The sequence below is a fragment of the Crotalus tigris genome, unplaced genomic scaffold (assembly GCF_016545835.1).
Source record: "Crotalus tigris isolate CLP2741 ecotype Arizona unplaced genomic scaffold, ASM1654583v1 scf7180000017690.20705106771:4171800, whole genome shotgun sequence".
NCBI lineage: Eukaryota > Metazoa > Chordata > Lepidosauria > Squamata > Viperidae > Crotalus > Crotalus tigris.
In genome coordinates this window covers 2,087,501-2,106,367 of record NW_024096569.1, presented here as the reverse complement: position 1 = coordinate 2,106,367, position 18,867 = coordinate 2,087,501, and the positions used below count along the sequence as shown (strand labels likewise).

Here is an 18,867-nt window from a genome sequence, read left to right as displayed (position 1 = left end):
TCAAGTAAGCAGAAATTTTTGCCATTTCTGCTAAATTTGACACCTTAAGCGTCCAATCTTCTATAGTAGGGCAAAGAATCTTTCTTCCAATATTGCCCTACTAATAACCTTGCAGCTGTTATAAAATTCAACATCAAAATAGTTTCTTTAGCATCACAATCTACCATAACACCCAACAAAAATAGTTGTGGCGTGAACTTTATCTTTCTTTTAAAAATCTTTTGAATGTTCCACCGAATCTTAATCCAAAAAGCTTTTATATTTCTACAAGTCCACCAAATATGAAAATAGCTTGCGTCCAAGCTACCACATCTCCAGCATTTGGGCTGTAAATTGCGATACATATAAGACAGCTTTTTGGGATCCAAATGCCACCTATAAAACATTTTATAAAAATTTTCTCTTCAATTTTGAGCCTGAGTAAATTTTACATTTCTAACCCAAATTACCTCCCATATATCCAATGAAATCAGTTCTTGAATATCTTGAGCCCATTTTATCATACAATCTTTAACTAAATCCATTTCAGAGTCCAATTCTATTAAAACATTATAAATTCTCTTTGTGTGGGCTCGATTTGAATCTTTAATCTGTTTTACCAAATTCTCATCCGCTAAAGTAATACCAACCTTTTGATCTAAGCTCCACCTAACCAACAATTGGTTATACTGAAACCAAGACTGTACAATATTTTCCTGCTTTAACTCAATTAAAGATTTTAATTGCCAATCCTTCCCTACCAATCTAAGTAATGCCTTATAAGAAATCCTATCCAAGTTCATACCCCTAGATACCGCCTCTATCGCGTGTCCAGGAATCCCCCCAAATTGGTATTTTATAATTTAACCTATAATAATACTTCTTCCAGACACGCAATAAAGCACTTCTTAAAATATGGGATTTAAAAACCTGATCTACTTTTTTTTATCATAAATTAGATATGCATGCCATCCATATAGTAAATCCCATCCCTCAAGAAAATCCTATTTCCTTCCTTTCTCTGTCTCTCTCTCCTTTCTTATTCCCATTTCCTTCCTTCCTTCCTCTCTCCCTTTCTTCTTTCCTTTCTTCCTCTCTCCCTCCCTCCCATTTCTTTCCTCCCTCCCTCCTTCCCTCTCTTCCTCCCTTCTTATTCCAATCTCCTTCCTTCCTTCCTTCCTTCCTTCCTTCCTTCCTTCCTTCTTTCCTTCCTTCCTTCTTCCTTTCTCCCTCCCTCCATCTCATTTCCTTCCTCCCTCCCTCCTTCCCTCTCTTCCTCCCTTCTTATTCCAATCTCCTTCCTTCCTTCCTTCCTTCCTTCCTTCCTTCCTTCCTTCCTTCCTTCCTTCCTTCCTTCCTTCCTTCCTTCCTTCCTTCCTCCTTTCTCCCTCCCTCCATCTCATTTCCTTCCTCCCTCCCTCCCATTTCCTTCCTTCCTTCCTTCCTTCCTTCCTTCCTTCCTCCCTCCCTCCCTCCCTCCCTCCCTCCTTTCTTTCGAGGATTCCCTGCACAGTATTTCCTTGCTGGGCGTTTTTTTTTAACCTTAATTTTCCTGCACGTGGAAAATCAAGCGGGATGAAAAGGCGGGCCAGATGTTTCTCCCTTCCTTCTGACGCTCTTCTCCTCCTTCTCTCTGGGCGGAAGTTTGAGATGGGGGCCTTCATGCCCAACCTGCCTTCGTCCATGAGGAAGCCCCCTCCCCAGGCGAAGACCCCCGTCACCCTGCAGGAATTCCTGGACACCATCCCGGAGATGAACGTGACCAGCCAGGTGCTCTCCGTCCTCTGGGTGCTGCGGAACGAGAGCCTGGACATGGTGAGCCTCCCCCACCCCATCATCATCATCATCATCATAAAAAGTTGGAAGAGACCTTGGAGGTCATCTAATCCAACCCCCTGCTCAGGCAGAAAACCCTATTATACCATTTCGGACAAATGGCTGTCCAGTCTCTTCTTCCAGTGTTGGAGCATTCACCACTTCTGGAGGCAGGTTGTTCCACTGGTTAATTGTTCTCACGGTCAGGAAGTTTCTCCTTATATTCCAGGTTGCTTCTCTCCTTGATTAGTGTCCATCTGTTGCTTCTTGTCCTGCTTTGGAGAATAGCTTGACTGCCTCTTCTTTGGGGCAGCCCCTGAGATATCGGAAGACTGCTATCCTGTCCCCCCTCGTCCTTCTCTTCATTAAACTAGACATCCCCAATTCCAGCAACCGTTCCTTATATGTTTTATCCTCCAGTCACCTGATCATCTTTGTTGCTCTCCTCTGCACCCTTTCTAGAGTCTCAGCATCTTTTTTACATTGTGGTGACCCAAACTGGATGCAGCGACCATTTCTCCCTCTCTTCTTTCTTTCCTTCCTCCCTCCCTCTCTCTTTCTTTCTCTCTTCTTTCTTTCTTTCTTTCTTTCTTTCTTTCTTTCTTTCTTTCTTTCTTTCTTTCTTTCTTTCTTTCTCTCTTCCTCTTCTTCTCTCTTCTTTCCTTTCCTTCTTGTTTTTTTTCTTTTCTTGTTTCCTTTCCTGTTTTCTGTCTTTCGTTTTCTTTTTCTATTTTTCTTTCTCTTTCTTGTTTCTTCTTTTCTTCTTTTCTTTGTTTTCTTTCCTTTTCTTTCTTTCTCCTTCCTTCCTTCTTTCTTTCCTTCCTTCCTCCCTCCCTTTCTTTCCCTCTCCTCTCTCCTTCCTTCCTGTTTTCTTTCTTTCATTTCTTTCCTTATTCTTTCTTTCTTTCCTTTCTTTGTTTCTCCTTCCTTCCTTTTCTTTCTTTCTTTCTTTTTCTTTTGTTTTCTTTCTTTCTTGTTTTCTTTCTTTTTCTCCTTTCTTTCTCCTTTCTTTTTCTTTCTTTCATTTTCTTTTTGTTTTGTTTTCTTTTTTCTCCTTTCTTTTCTTTCTTTCTTTCATTTTCTCTTTCTTTCTTTCTTTCTTTTTTCATTCCTTCTTTCTCTCTCTTTTCCTCTCTCTCTTTCTTTCTTTCTCTCTTTTTCTTTTCTTTCTTTCTTTCTTTCTTTTCTCAGCATCTTTCACTTCCTGGCCTCTTTGCTACTCAGCCACTGTGCTAAACATCCCCTGCCTTCTACTACTTTCCCCCTCGGCCTCTCCTGGCGTAGAAGCTGGGGGGGGGGCTCCTGAGACCTCCCAGCAGTTGAGGGAGGAAGCTGGCGCCCTTTGGTCTTGCCATGCACCAGGCCAGCGGGAGAAAGCAGAACGAGGGCGGAAAGGCAGGAGCCAGTGGTGACTCCAACGCAGACGGGGACGCCATCCTTCCGCTTTTCCTGGGAGGTTAATTGCAGACTCCGTTTGTGTTCTGAGCCTTGCGTGCTCCCGACTCAGCCTGGAAGAGGCTCCCTGGGGGTTGTTGCCCCATCGCCCGCTTTCACCCTCCAGTTCAAATGAGGCAGTTCCCTTTTCCCAACTCTTTCAAATACTGTAACACTGAGAGGATGATAGCAGCCTTCCAGTATCTCAGGGGCTGCCCCAAAGAAGAGGCAGTCAAGCTATTCTCCAGAGCACACGAAGGCAGGACAAGAAGCAATGGATGGAAACCAATCAAGGAGAGAAGCAACCTGGAACTATGGAGAAACTTCCTGACAATTAGAACAATTACCCAGTGGAACTACCTGCCTCCAGAGGTTGTGGTTCTCAACCTTTTTAATGCCGCGACCCCCAACTGGTTGTAAGTCGAGGACTACTCAACCGGTCGTAAGTCGAGGACTACTCAACTGGTGCAGCACCATTTGCAGAATGGGACTTTTGGCGGGCTCAGCAGGGCAGAGACAGCCTGGACAATTCCTATTGGCTTTTGAAAGCCCATAGAATTAGACTCTATTCAAGAGAGTCTATTCTATTGGCTTTCAAAAGCCAATAGAATAAAAGGGAGTAGCACAGCTAAGGAAAAGGGGAAAAAAATGGCGGACTGCGTTGTTTGGCGACCCCCGTGAAATGGTCGTTCGACCCCAAATGGGGTCCCGACCCACAGGTTGAGAAGCACTGCTCCAGAGGTTGTGGTTTTCCATCACTGGAGACTTTTAAGAAAAGACTGGACAGCCATTTGTCTTGGGCTGGGGATTGGACTAGGATAGATAGATAGATAGATAGATAGATAGATAGATAGATAGATAGATAGATAGATAGATAGATAGATAGATACAGATGTTTTCTGAGGTTTTCGTGGGTGCTTTATGTAGGTCTTTGGTTATTCGGGTTTTCTCCTGCGTCAAATTGGAAGTGTCTTGGTGACGTTTAGACGAAGTCTCAGACCTGAGCACAACAAAGCCCCCACCCAAAAAGAACACTCCCCCAATCAATCAGAGCACAGCCAACCCCCCATCCAATCAGAGCACAGCCAAGCTCCTAACCAATCAGAACACACCTCCATCCAATCAGAACACAGCCAAGCTCTCATCCAATCAGTTCATACCCCCACTAGCAGTTAAAAGGAAGAAACAGCTACGATCACACATTGTTCCTAGAAGCATGAAGCCGAAAACACTAGCTTGAAGATGACGAATGAGTCGAAACGTTGCCAAGACATTTCCAATTTGACGCAGGAGGAAACCCGAATAACCAAAGACCTACATAGATATAGATAGAGAGGATAGATAGATAGATAGATAGATAGATAGATAGATAGATAGATAGATAGATAGATATGGCTGGATAGATAGATAGATAGATAGATAGATAGATAGATAGATAGATAGATAGATAGATAGACAGATAGAGGATAGATAGATAGATAGAGATAGAGATTGATATATAGATAGATATAGAGATGGATGGATGGATAGATAGATAAATAGATACGGTAGCTAGATTGATAAAGAGAAAGGATAGATAGATAAGATAGACAGACAGATAAAGGGAAAGGTAGATAGATAGATAAGATAGATAGAGAGAGAGAGAGAGAGAGAGAGAGAGAGAGAGGATAGAGATAGCTAGAGAGAGAGAGAAAGAGAGAAAGAGAGAGGATAGATATAAATAGCTAGATGGATAGATAGACAGACAGACAGACATTGTATTTTTTTACTGTGGGCACAATGGCAGCCATTAAAAATGAAATTTGGTTGCTTGCTCTCCAAGGGCCCTCCAAGTTTCTTGCTCTCAGCGATGACCTCTGGGTCCCTCCCAGCTCTGTGGTTACTCTGTGATTCTCTTCCGCTTCTGCAGAAACCGCTGGGCTACTATGACGAGGAGCACTTTGTGGAGGAAGGCCCAAAGCAGCTAATCAGCACTTTCCAGGAACATCTCAGGCACATCACCTTGGCCATCGAGAGCCGGAACAAGACCCTCACGCTGCCTTACACTTACCTCTACCCCCCCAACATAGAAAACAGCACCACCATCTAGGACCCTGGATTGCTCGGCCTGTGCATGTTGCTAGTCCTCAATGAGGGGAGCCCCTCCCCGTTTTCTTCAAAAGCAGGGTGGGGTGAGTGGATATGAAGAACATGTTGGCACCAAAAGATCTAGAGATGTACGAATTCCGCCTCCAGGAATGCTCCAGGCAACGGAAAAGGCAAAGGGGAAATGACCACAACTGTAGTTGCGTCGGGAGTCCTAGCGTTGTGTAGGCAGCCCTCGACTTACGACCGCAAGGGAACCCCAAAAACCTCCGTTGTTAAGCGAGACGTTTGCAAAGTGAGTTTTGCCCCCTGTTTGCGACCTTCCTTGCCTCGGTTGTTAAACGGATCACTGCAGTTGGCTCGTTAGCAACCCGGTCCTTAAATGAATCCAGCCGCAAAAGGGGATCACGGCAGCCGTTGTAAGTATGAACCGGCAGCCAAGCGTCCGAATTTCGATCACGGCACCATGACAGGGGAGGCTGCAGAGCTCACAATTCTGACCAACGATCCTAAGTTGGTTTTTTTCCGGTGGCGTTGTGACTTTGAACTGTCACTAAACGAAGAGTCGTAAGTCGAGGACTGCCTGGAGATCCCTTCTCCTGCGAACACGGAGGAAGCGGATTGAGAAATATATTATTTGGGGGACCATAAGGCCCTTTGGCAACCGAACACGCCAAGGGCGGTCCATTTCCCCCCCTCTCCCAAAATAAATCCTGTTTTAAGCGACATTCCTCTCAAAAGAAATGCTGAATTTCAAGCCGATCCTTTGTGTTGAGGTGTCTTTCCAGAGGGTGACAAGAGTTAAGAAGGCAAAAAACGACAAATTACTTGGCAGTTGCATTCTTTTTGCTGAAATCTTTAGCCTATGGCTTCCTAAACTTGGGTAAATGATCCCAGATTGAGCAAAAGTGGGGTTTTTTCCTCTACAAAACGACCCACAATCGCATTACACAATCCCACTAGGGACATTTAAACAGACTTAAAGAGTTTTATCGACATTATGCATTGCTTTAGACCAGGGTTTCCAAACTCGGCCACCGTAAGACTGGCGACTTACAAACCAGTCCTCACACTTATAACCGCTGCGCCGTGAGCCAATTTGGGGGGGGGGTATCTCAATCAGAAGAGAGCTGGAAGGGGACCTTGGAGGTCTTCTAGTCCAGCCCCCCCTGCTCAAGCAGGAGACCCTAGACCATTTCAGACAAATATGTAATCAGAATAGAACTGGAAGGGACCTCGGAGGTCTTCTAGTCCAGCCCCCTGCTCAAGCAGGAGAACCTATCCCATTTCAGATAAGTGGCTGTCCAGTCTCTTCTTAAAAACCTTCAGCATTGTAGCATCCACCTCTAGTGGCAAGCTGTTCCACTGGTGAATTGTCCTCGCTGTTGAGAAGCTTCTCCTTCAGTTTCACTCTCCTGTTGCTCCGCTCCCCCTTCGGGCAGACCGTCCTTGACTGGGCAATTCTTCGCTTAGCGGCCACTTGACTGTACCGCATCAATGAAAAAGGCGACGTACAAACCAGTCCTCACACTTACAACCGCTACAGCGTGAGGCGATCAAAATTTGGGTGTTTGGCCACCGGCATCCGATCTATCCTGGTTTGCAGCATCCCGAGGTCAGGTGACCTGCGTTTGCGATAACCCGATAATGGGGGAAGCTGGATTCGCTTAATGACCGCAGGGACTGGCTGAAGAACTGAGGCCTCCCCAAAAAAGCTGGTAAAACTGGGCACAACTCAACCACCTCACAGCAGAAATCCTGGTTCGCCCCATTATTGTCGTAAGTCAAGGATCCTCCGTTAATAGCATCTTGGACACCATGCTGGTCTTGTCCATCAGTCCATCATTTGTCCATCTGGCCAAGCCGGCAGGGTTTCTTGGGGACAGGACAGGAAAGGGTGGTGAGGACGGGGTTAAATTCTCTCCAGGATGGCTCCTGTGACTCAGTTCTCCTCCATTTGGGAGCTGCTCGGAATGGCTGGCATATTTTACCTCAGAAGCCTCTCCCAGTTGGACCAGTGACTTCAACTGGCTGGTTGCTCTGGGCAGTAAATGGCAGTCACGTCTTCCCTGAGCCTGGGGGCAGGACCTGCATGGCCTGGGAGCTTCTCAAAAACAAGAGCTGGAATTCAAATTGGGCATTTTGTGCCAATTGTGGGTGTGTGTGGGGGGGATCTCAATCAGAAGAGAGCTGGAAGGGACCTTGGAGGTCTTCTAGTCCAACCCCCCATGCTCAAGCAGGAGACCCTAGACCAGGGGTCTTCAAACTTGGCCCTTTGATGACTTGTGGACTTCAACTCCCAGAATTCCTCAGCCAGCGTGAGGGAACTAGGTCCCTTTGATGACTGTGGATTTCAACTCCCAGAATTCCTCAGCCAGCGTGAGGAAACTATGACCCTTTGATGATTTGGGGACTTCAACTCCCAGAATTCCTCAGCCAGCGTGAGGGAACTATGACGCTTTGATGACTCGTGGACTTCAGCTCCCAGAATTCCTCAGCCAGCGTGAGGGAACTATGACCCTTTCATGACCGGTGGACTTCAACTCCCAGAATTCCTCAGCCAGCGTGAGGGAACTATGACCCTTTCATGACCGGTGGACTTCAACTCCCAGAATTCCTCAGCCAGCGTGAGGGAACTATGACCCTTTCATGACCTGTGGACTTCAACTCCCAGAATTCCTCAGCCAGCATGAGGGAACTATGACTCCTTTATGATTTGTGGACTTCAACTCCCAGAATTCCTCAGCCAGCCTGAGGGAACTATGACTCCTTTATGATTTGTGGACTTCAACTCCCAGAATTCCTCAGCCAGCATGCCTGGCTGAGGAATTCTGGGAGTTGAAGTCCACAAGTCATCAAAGGGCCAACTTTGAAGACCCCTGCCCTAGATCATTTCAGACAAATATGTAATAAGGAGAGAGCTGGAAGGGACCTTGGAGGTCTTCTAGTCCAACCCCTTACTCAAGCAGGAGACCTTAGACCATTCCAGACAAATCATCCAATCTCTTCTTTAAAACCTCCAGTGATGGAGCGCCCACGATTTCTGTCTGGCTGTCCTCTTCAATATACTGCAACCTTCTTTCTAAAGCAGTCTCCATTTTGTTTATTCCCAGCTTGGACTGGACCCCGATGAAGATTTTTCTTTCAACAGTGCTTTGGAAAATAAGTTGACCCCCCTCAAATACTGGAAGACTGCTATCATGTTCCCCCCCCCCCAATCCTTCTTTTTCTCTGGACTGGCCATTCCCAAACCCTGCAACCCTTTTTCCTATGTTTTGGTCTCCAGGCCTTTGATCATCTTAGTTGCTCTTCTTTCAACTTTTTCCAAAGTTTGGGCCTCTCTTTCGTCGTGGGGTGACCAAAGCTGGATGCAGGATTCCAGGTGTGGCCTTACTAAAGGCTTTATAAAGCGGGATTAATACTCTGCGTGATTTTGATTCCGTGCCTCTGTTTATACAGCCAAGGATTATATTAGCTTTTTTGGCTGCTGCCGCACACGGCTGGCTCACATTTAAGTGCAGAGGGGGAGAAATTAATGGGAATACACAGAAGGTTTTCAAGTGAGAGACAGAAGGACACATACCGAAAATGGACATACAGGGAATCCTCGACTTACGAAAATGCATTTAATGACCATTTGAAGGCAGTGCAGCATGGAAAAAAGTTTTCATTCCTAAGCACAGTGGTTATTAAAAGAGTTGCAGCTGTTGGTCTGTTTTTTTCATGGTGTGCCAACCTGAAATGCAATTAGGGTGAAGAACATTCTGTACAGATGGTCCTTGACCTATGACGATTGGTTTAGCGGCTGTTCAAACTTACAACGGCAGGGCAAAAATGTTGTCGTTGATAAGCAAGCCACTTAAAAGAACCATACCTGATTTAATGACTATTGAATGGTTATTGTGTTTTCTTTAATGGCACACCAGCCTGAACTGCAATTAGGTGAAAAAACATTCTATGTAGGGTTTCCTTGACCTAGGCCAGGGGTAGGCTGGTAACTAGTTTCCGGGGTTTGCCCCATGCCTCAAAACTCTAAACCAGTCAAACAGGATGATGGAAACCACAATAAACGAAGAATTAAAGGTTGTTTAATTGTTTATTGGTGTCTCTCCAAAACAAGCTGTTTTGTAGCTTCTGGATGGCCAAAGAATACCATGGTTTTTAAAAAATAATATTTTATTAATTTTTCCAATTTTACATTTACGTATTTAGGAAGCAGCGTGGTGACTGGGTTAATCCATAGTTCGATAACAAAATTTTTAGTCGAAATCTCAACTGGCAACATCAAATATTTCTTCTCTTTTTCCCTTGAACGTTTACTGTCTTGTATTCAAGCTAGTACGGTTCTTATTATGTCAACTCAATAAGAACATCATTATTACATTTATCAATAAAGCAAAGAATACAGTTATTGGGAGGGGAGAGCAAAAAATCTAAGCGCGTTCGTCTTTATTGGGTAAACTTACTCGTATTTGACCGACATCATCTGGAAGCTAGGATTCCCAGACGATTGAAAGAATAACGAGAAAAAAATCAAGTTACCCAGATAGCTGATGTTTTTAATTTAAGCTTTTATTGGAATAAACGAAAGGGACTTGATTCTATGCCTCTGTGAATAGAATAGAATAGAATAGAATAGAATAGAATAGAATAGAATAGAATAGAATAGAATAGGAATAGGAATAGGAATAGGAATAGGAACAGAACAGAACAGAATAGAATATATGGAATTGAATAAGGAATGGAATGGAATGGAATAGGATAGGATAGGATAGGATAGGATAGGATAGAATAATAAAATACAGAATAGAATAGAACAGAATAGAATAACATAAAAATAGAATAAGAATAGAATAGAATTACAGAACAGAACAGAATAGAATAGAATAATAAAATACAGAATAGAATAGAATAGAATAGAATAGAATAGAATAGAATAGAATTAAAGATATCTCTAGCCCAGCGGTTCTCAACCTGTGGGTCGGGACCCCATTTGGGGTCGAACGACCATTTCACGGGGGTCGCCAAACAACACATATTTTTTCCCCCTTTTCCTTAGCTGTGCTCCTCCCTTTTATTCTATTGGCTTTCGAAAGCCAATAGAATAGACTCTCTTGAATAGAGTCTAATTCTATTGGCTTTCAAAAGCCAATAGGAATTGTCCAGGCTGTCTCTGCTCTGCCGAGCCCGCCAAAAGTCCCATTCTGCAAACGGTGCTGCACCAGTTGAGTAGTCCTCGACTTACGACCGGTTGAGTAGTCCTCGACTTACGACCGGTTGGGGGTCGCGGCATTAAAAAGGTTGAGAACCACTGGCCTAGCCGTTGCTGGAAAATGTAGACCAAAACCAGGCACCTGCTATCTTCTTCGGTGGACGTGCCCGAAAGCCAAAAGATTTTGGTCAAGAATACATATACGGTTAGAGAAAACGACTAAAACACACACACACACACAGAGACACACACACATACACACACACACACAAACAGAGACATAGATTTTTAAGCCAGAATTATTTTTGGTTAAGGTGCAATTGTAGGAAATTGTGAGAAGGACTGCGTTAATCGTACGTTGATTAACTGAGAATGGCATTTGCACAACATTGGAAGGATGAAGAATTTATTAGCAAGCATCTGGATTTTGATCACCTGACCCTGGGGATGCTGCAATGGTCGTAAGTGTGAAAAAAAACGGTCATAAGTTACGTTTTTAGTGCCATAGTAGCTTTGAACGGTCACCAAGCAAATAGTTGTAACTTGAGGACTGCTTATAGTCCTTTCCTCCCCTATCCATCTCTTTATTTTGCTTCAACCCTGTAGGTGGGTGCATCTCTGCTATTTCAACATCTCCTGCTCATGCGTTGAGGACCTGACCCACCATGGAGACCTCAATTTAGTTTTCTTTCTGCCATGCCGGAGTTTTTTCCTCTAGGGAATGAGAGGAAGGCCCTCAGTGAGGTTACTGGGCCAAGGTTTGTGGAAGAAGAGAAGAGGAAGAAAAACTGGAGAGGAGGAGGAGCAGGAGAAGGAGGAGGAGGAGGAGGATGTCCCTTCTTCTGAGTTGACTTGGAGGAATCTGGGTGTAACTCATAAGGAGAGAAGAGCCGGTTCTGAAGCAGTTTCTTCTTCTTCTTCTCCTCCTCCTCAATCCTTCCTCAAGCTTGAGAGAACCTGCTTCTTTCCTCCTTCTTCTCGGTCTCACCACCAGCAGGATGGACCAGAACGGATCTTCTCAGAACCCAACGGTGATCTACAAGGCTGAAGTGACGACGGGGCAAGGTCTTCTAACAGGGACTTCAGATTTGATCTCCATCACCTTGGTGGGCACCAACGGCGAAAGCCCCAAGAGGTTTCTGGACCAGATTGGGATGACCTGCTCTCTAGGATCGGTAAGATTTGGGTTCAAGTCCCAAGAGAAGGAAATTTGGGAGATGGTATCTTAGCTCCTGGAATGGGTTTCGGTCCAGAGAGAGACAGAATAACAGAATTGGAAGGGACCTGGCAGGTCTTCTATCCCCTAGCTATACCATTTCAGACACGTGGTTTTCCAATCTTTTCTCAGAAATCTCCAGTGATGGAGCACCCACAACTTCTGGTGGCAAGCCATTCCATTGGTTAATTGTTCTTCCTTTCTGGAAATTTCTCCTTAGTTCCAAGTTGCTTCTCTCCTTGATTTGTTTCCATCTGTTACTTCTTGTCCTGCCTTCAGGCGCCTTGGAGAATAAGTTGACCCCCTACTTCTTTGTAGGAGCCCCTCAAAGACCAGGTTCAGTCTTCTCAAGAGGGACCAGGTTCAACCTTCTCAAGAGGGACCAGGTTCAACCTTCTCGAGAGGGATCAGGTTCAACCTTCTCGAGAGGGACCAGGTTCAACCTTCTCAAGAGGAACCAGGTTCAATCTTCTCAAGAGGGACCAGGTTCAACCTTCTCAAGAGGGACCAGGTTCAATATTCTCAAGAGGAACCAGGTTCAATCTTCTTTTTTTTAACACATTTTATTGGTTTTTTAAGATTCTTAAGAAAAAGTACTCAGGACCCACCATGGAGGTTGGGTGGTCCAACATTCAAGAGTAAAACCATATTATAAACAATTCAACTCAATACATCTCACTATCCCCTCTCTATTTCCCTCGTTTAACATAATACATTTAAATATTCCATTTCTATTTTAAATTTCTATAACTACTAAACCTGTTTTATAACTTTTTCAGTTTACAATTATCATAGTTTCAATTTAAAACCACAAATTATCAATTCTAATTCTTAATCTCTCACATTCCTCATTTTTCCCCAATCGCATTTATTTCTTCTTGCACTACACAATAGTTATCCTAATAACAATAAAATATTAATCAGCCCTATACATATATACTCCCAGAATCAATCCATCTCTTTAAAATAACCAAATAATATTAAACCTTAATTCATTCAGATTCATCAAACAAAATTCAAATTTTCTCCAATTACTTATCATGCTTTATCTTTGTTGTCATACAGAAAAGTCATCCTAGTAATTTAAAACACTCCATTAATTATTGGCAGCATCCAATCTAAACAATCATCATTTTTTCAATTCCAATACATAATAATTTTCATTTTATTCCTGAATGCTTCTCCCACGTCAAATTGGAAGTTCTTGGCGACGTTTCAACAAAGTCCCATTCATCATCTTCAGGCTGGTGTTTTCGGCTTCATGCTTCTAGGAGGAATGTGTGATTGTAGCTGTTTCTTCCTTTTAACTGCCAGAGGGGGTATGAACTGATTGGGTGGGAGCTTGGCTGTGTTCTGATTGGGTGGAGTTGTGTTCTGATTGGTTAGGGGCTTGGCGGTGCTCTGATTGGATGGGGGGTGGCTGTGCTCTGATTGGCTGGGGGAGTGTTCTGTTTGGGTGAGGGCTTTGTTGTGCTCAGATTAGTCTGAGTTGCAGGGGGATGTGAGATGGTGAGCTGCTTTGCTCTTGTTTGGCTTCGCATTCGTGGTCGTGCCTCATCTTCATGGTGGGTGTCAGTTTGCTTCATGTATGGATTGGAGGGATTTAAAGTGGCTAATGATACAGCTGTGGTCTGGCTTCTGGTTTGTGGTCGTGCCTCATCATCAGTGTGGGTTTGGGTTTGCTTTTTGTGTGGATGTATGACATCCTGTGTGGTTTTCGTGAGTGTGGGTCTGGTGTCATTCTTTGTGTTAGGAACCCAAATGGCTGGTAGGCAGGAGGTATCATCTCGTTTATTCATGCTGTGTGGGTGTTTTTCTATCTCGATGGCTTCTCTGATTATTCTGTTATTAAAGTGTTCAGTTTTGGTGATAGTTCTGGTCTTTTTAAAGTCAATTTCATGTCCTGTGGTTTTAAGGTGTTGGACCAGGGAAGAAGTTGGTTCCTCTTTTTTGACTGAGTTCTTATGTTCTTCAATGCGCGCACTTATTCTTCTGTTGGTTTGTCCGATGTATGTGGTGGGATAAGCAGTGCATAGGATTTCATATACTCCTTGATTTTCTAGTTCAATTTTGTCTTTGGGGTTTCTTAGGATGGTGGATATTTTTCTGTTTGTGCAGAATGCTGTCTTGATGTTGCATTTGTGGAGGATCTTGCTGATTCTGTCTGTGGTGCCTTTTATGTATGAGAGGAGGGCTTTGCCGTTTTCTTGTTCTCTGTCTTGGATTTTAGTGGGGGTTTCTTTTTGGATTAGTTTGCTGATCTTATTTCGTTGGAATCCATTGGATGTTAGTACATTAGTGAGAGTGTGTAGTTCAGTTTTTCGGTGTTGTTCATCAGCTAAGCATTTTGTTCTGGAGATGAGTGTTTTGGCTACAGAGTTGATCTATGTTGGGTGGTGGTGTGAGAGAGTGTGCAGATAGCGATTTGTGTGTGTTTTCTTCTGGTAGATGGTGTGTCCTAGGGAGCCATTGGATTTCTTGTAGACTAAGACATCCAGGAAGGGAAGTTGGTTATTAGCTTCTGTTTCCATGGTGAACTGTATTTTGGGGTGTAGGCTGTTGAGGGGTGTGAGGAAGTTGTCCAGTTTTTCTTTCCCATGTGGCCAGATTATGAAGGTGTCGTCTATGTATCTGAGCCAGAGTTTGGGTTTGTGATCCGATTTTTCTAGAGCTTGGTTTTCAAAGTGTTCCATGTAGAGGTTTGCAATGACAGGTGAGAGGGGTGATCCCATGGGTGCTCCTTCTGTTTGTTTGTATTTTTGTCCGTTATAGATGAAGTATGTGTTGGATAGGCAGTGGTTGGTCAGATCTGGGATGTGCTTGGGGGGGTTATATTTGTTTTGGATAGCTGTCAAGGCTTCTTTGATTGGCACTTGGGTGAAGAGGGATATGACATCGAAGCTCACGAGTAGGTCGCTGGGCTTCTTTATGATTCTATGAACTGGTATGAGTTTTTTATGTGTGAGGTGATGGATTCTGCATAGGGCTGTAGTTGTTTGGCAAGAAATTTGGCTAGGTTTTGTAGAGGTGAGCTTATGGAGCTTTTTTTTCCAGGTAGCTGGTTGGATCTGTCTTTAGGGGTTTGTAAAAAACTGCAAGGCGTTCAAACCGGTCAGTCCTAGAAGAGATCAATTCCGACTGCTCTTTAGAAGGCCAGATCCTGAAGTTGAAACTCAAATACTTTGGCCACCTAATGAGAAGGAAGGACTCACTGGAGAAGAGCCTGATACTGGGAAAGATGGAGGGCAATAGAAAAAGGGGACGACAGAGAATGAGATGGCTGGATGGAGTCACTGAAGCAGTAGGCATGAGCTTAAATGGACTCCAGAAGATGGTAGAGGACAGGAAGGCCTGGAGGAATATTGTCCATGGGGTCGCGATGGGTCGGACACGACTTTGCAATTAACAACAACAACAACAACAAAAACCTAGAAGGGAAGAGGCTGGCTGGGGAATTCTGGGAGTGGAAGTCCACAAGGGACCAAGGTTGACCGAACACCTGGCAGGGCAACATGGACCACCCGTAACACCACCACATTTCTCCTCCTCCGGGGATCCCGACTCTCTCTCTCTCCTCGCTTCCCCAACAGGTGGCGGAGGTGGACATTCCATGCGACCGGGACTTGGGACCCATCTTGCTGATCCGCCTGCAGAAGGAGCCCTATTCCTGTTTCCCCGAGAGCAGCTGGTACTGCAGCAAGGTCCAAGTGACCAGTCCTCAAGGAGAGCTCTTCCGCTTCCCCTGCTACCAGTGGATCGAGGGTTACTGCACCGTCTCCTTCAGAGAAGGAACAGGTGAGTAGCTACGCTGGGTCGGAGGAGGAGACCTCGGGCGAGATGAGTGGGTCTTCGGCACTCCCACACTCCACTTACGACCACCGTGGAGCCCGACGTCTCTGTTGCTAAGCAAGACGGTCCTTAAGTGAGTGTTGTCCCATTTTAGGACCTTTCTGGCCACAGGGTGACTCAACTGGGGAAGATCATCAGTGCTAGAAGGGCCTGGGGCTGGCTCTCTGGTGATGCACGAATGGGAATGGTGACGCTCAGCACTGGTGACATTCCCTAGCTGGGTCATGAGACGTCTGCAAGGAAACCACCCAGCTCAGAGAGCACCAAGGACCCCACAATCCTTCTCCTCCTCCTCCTCCTCCTCCTCCTCCTCTTCCTCTTCCTCCCCCTCCTCCTCCTCCTCCTGCTGCTGCTACTGCTGGTGCTGTCTCACCAATCCCCCCTCCCTTCCATCGCTGATGATGTTCCCTAGTTCGGTCATGAAATATCTCCAAGAAAACCACCCAGCTCAGAAAGTAACAACAACCCCATTCTCCTCCTCCTCCTCCTCCTCCTCCTCCTCCTCCTCCTCCTCCTCCTCCTCCTCCTCCTCCTCCTCCTCCTCCTGTCTCCACAATCCCCTCTCCCTCCCATCACTGATGATGTTCCCTAGTTGGGTCATGAAATGTCTGGAAGAAATCCACCCAGCTTAGAGAGTAACAAGGACCCCATTCTCCTCGTCCTCCTCCCCTCGTTCTCCTCCCCCCCCACTCCTACTCCTCCTCCTCTTCCCTTTTAGCACTGATTATGTTACCTAGTTGGGTCATGAAACGTCTGCAAGAAAACCAACAAACTCAGAGCGCACCAAGGACCCCACAGTTGTCGTCGTCCTCCTCCTCCCCCTCCTCCTCCTCCCCCTCCTCCTCCTCTTCCTCCTCCTGCTGCTGCTGTCTCCACAATCCCCCCTCCCTTCTATCACTGATAATGTTCCCTAGTTGGGTCCTGGAACATCTGCCAGATTTTCAATAAATCTGGCTAAAGAAAACTCGGTGGGAATCGCAGGAGCCGGGACGGGCGTCTGGGCAAAGGAGAGGAGCCCAGGTGGGTCTTTTCCCTGATATCCCTGCCTTTTTTTTTTTTTAAACCCTACAGCTCACAAGCCTTCGGACGACACTCACGCCCTTCAGCGGAGGCATCGCCAGGAGGAGCTGCAGCTGCAACAGCGCACATATGGGTGAGTCGGGAAGATGGTGGACCCTTGGGAGTCGTCGTTTTAAAACTCCAGCATCCCCCTTTGGGCCCATTGAGGCAAAGAGTTTCTCAGCCTGGGCCACATGGAGGTGGGTGGACTTCAACGCCCAATGCTGGCTGGGGCATTCTGGGAGTTGAAGTCCCCTCCCCCACCCCCCCCCCCATGTTAAAGACGCCCAGGTTGTGAAAACCCAACTAGATGATCTCCAAGGTCCCTTCCAAGTCTTCCTCTCCATCATTCTAACTCCTACGCCTCCTCCCGGCTGCCATCCAACCAATTGGAGAGGATGCTGGGAGTTGTAGTTTAGAGGGAGACCTACGAGAATCTCGGTCCTGATCAAGAGGGATAGAGAGCAGGGCTTTTCAACCTTTTCACCCACTGTACCATTTTTATGATATGGCAACATCCGAGGACCACCAGTCGCCTAGCAAGGGGTCCAAAACTTGATGACCCAAAAAAAAAAAATAAATAAATAAAGGAAAAAAGTGCAGGTAGTCCTCGACTTACAACAGGTCACTTAGTGACTCTTCGAAGTTACAATGGCACTGAAAAAAGTGCCTCCCAAGCCACAGCCGAGCAAGACACCTTCCTCCTGTCCGAGGTGTTCATTGTTGGGAGCATTTCTGTTGAGGATTGGCAGCGGAGGTGGGATGGGGGGGGGGGGTGTTTGGTTTTTATTCCCCCGGTCTGCTGGGTGGTTGCAGCAGGTTTTGCTCCCTTCCCATGACCCTGGGACACTGTGACCGTCATAAATACGAATCGGTTGCCAAGCATCTGAATGTCAATCACAAGACCCTGGAGAGGCTGCAACGTTCCAGCTGATCGGCGCTTCTTCTGGGCTCAGCAGAAGCACCAGGATCGGTGCTGCCTTCCAGCTGATTGGTGCTTCTTCAGGGCTCAGCAGAAGCACCAGGATCAACACCGAGCTCCAGCTGGAGCCTGGCGCTGATCCTGACGCTTCCGCTGAGCCCTGACAGCCCTGCAGCTCCAGCCGTTTCTCGCTCAGGCTTGTGTGGTGCTGCCCCCGGTTCAGCTCATTCCCCTCCCACGCTACCATTTTTCTAGGATGGTCACGTACCACCTGCCAGAATTGTGCAGCCAGAATTAGTCCCTCGGCCTCTTTCTTCAACTTTCCTGCTCTTAGCCATTGCCAGGTCTTGTTATTATCTGCTTTCCCAGCTATTTTTTTTAATCTATTGGCCATGTAGTGCTTTGTCTTCCCATGCCTCTATTCTGTTCTTCATTTGGTCTTCCTATTATTATTATTATTATTATTATTATTATTATTATTATTATTATACCGAGTTGCTAAATTAATCCACTGGGCATTGCGTAAAAAATACGACCTGCCTGTGTCTGAAAAGTCGTGGGAACTTAGGGCGGAAAAAGTTGTCGAGAATGAGAGGGTGAAGATGTTGTGGGACTTTCAAATACAGACCGATCGCCATTTGGAACACAACATGCCGGATATCGCAGTTGTAGAGAACCGAAACGTACAGCTGATTGATATCACCGTACTAGGAGATGCCAGAGTCGAAAAAAAAAAAAGAATGGGGGGAAAAAATTACGAAATATCGCAACCTGGCCATCGAAACTGCACGATTGTGGATGAAACGTATAACGATGGTACCCATTGTTATCGGGGGACTGGGAACTGGGTCCAAAAACTCTGCAAAATGCACCAAGAAACTGCAGCTTCCTGCAATAACTCCAGCAATGTTACAAAAAACTGCGCTACTCGGAACATCTTACATTTTAAGTAGGTACCTGGTTGACACCTAGGATGCTGGTAGCAACCTGTGTCCACCATCAGCGCCAGCCAATTTGAATGTTCAGTTGACTGAGGTTCATGTCTAATGAATAAATAATAATAATAATGGTAATAATAATAATAATATAATAATAATGATAAAGTTGAGAGGTACCTTGGAGGTCATCTAGTCCAGCCCCCTGCTCAGGCAGGAAACCCTATACCATTTCAGACAAACAACAACAACAATAACAACAATAATAATAATGGAGGTCATCTAGTCCAACCCCCTGCTCAGGCAGGAAACCCTATACCATTTCAGGCAAATAACAACAACAACAATAACAACAACAACA

General features: G+C 45.4%; 1 protein-coding gene across 5 annotated transcripts in view; it reads left to right on the top strand.

Annotated features, from left to right (window-relative positions):
- LOC120305739 (hydroperoxide isomerase ALOXE3-like) overlaps nt 1-18,867 on the top strand; it is a 61,276-nt gene that overhangs the window by 23,069 nt on the left and 19,340 nt on the right. For 2 of the 5 annotated variants that reach the window (XM_039337993.1, XM_039337994.1), the window contains exons 16-17: nt 1,624-1,794; nt 5,138-6,145. In XM_039337993.1, the coding sequence (XP_039193927.1) occupies nt 1,624-1,794; nt 5,138-5,317 (351 nt within the window). In that variant the 3' untranslated portion in view covers nt 5,318-6,145. Of the gene's footprint in view, nt 1-1,623; nt 1,795-5,137; nt 6,146-18,867 lie in introns of those variants that run through there. The other 3 variants (XM_039337992.1, XM_039337995.1, XM_039337996.1) reach the window with 2 other exon arrangements.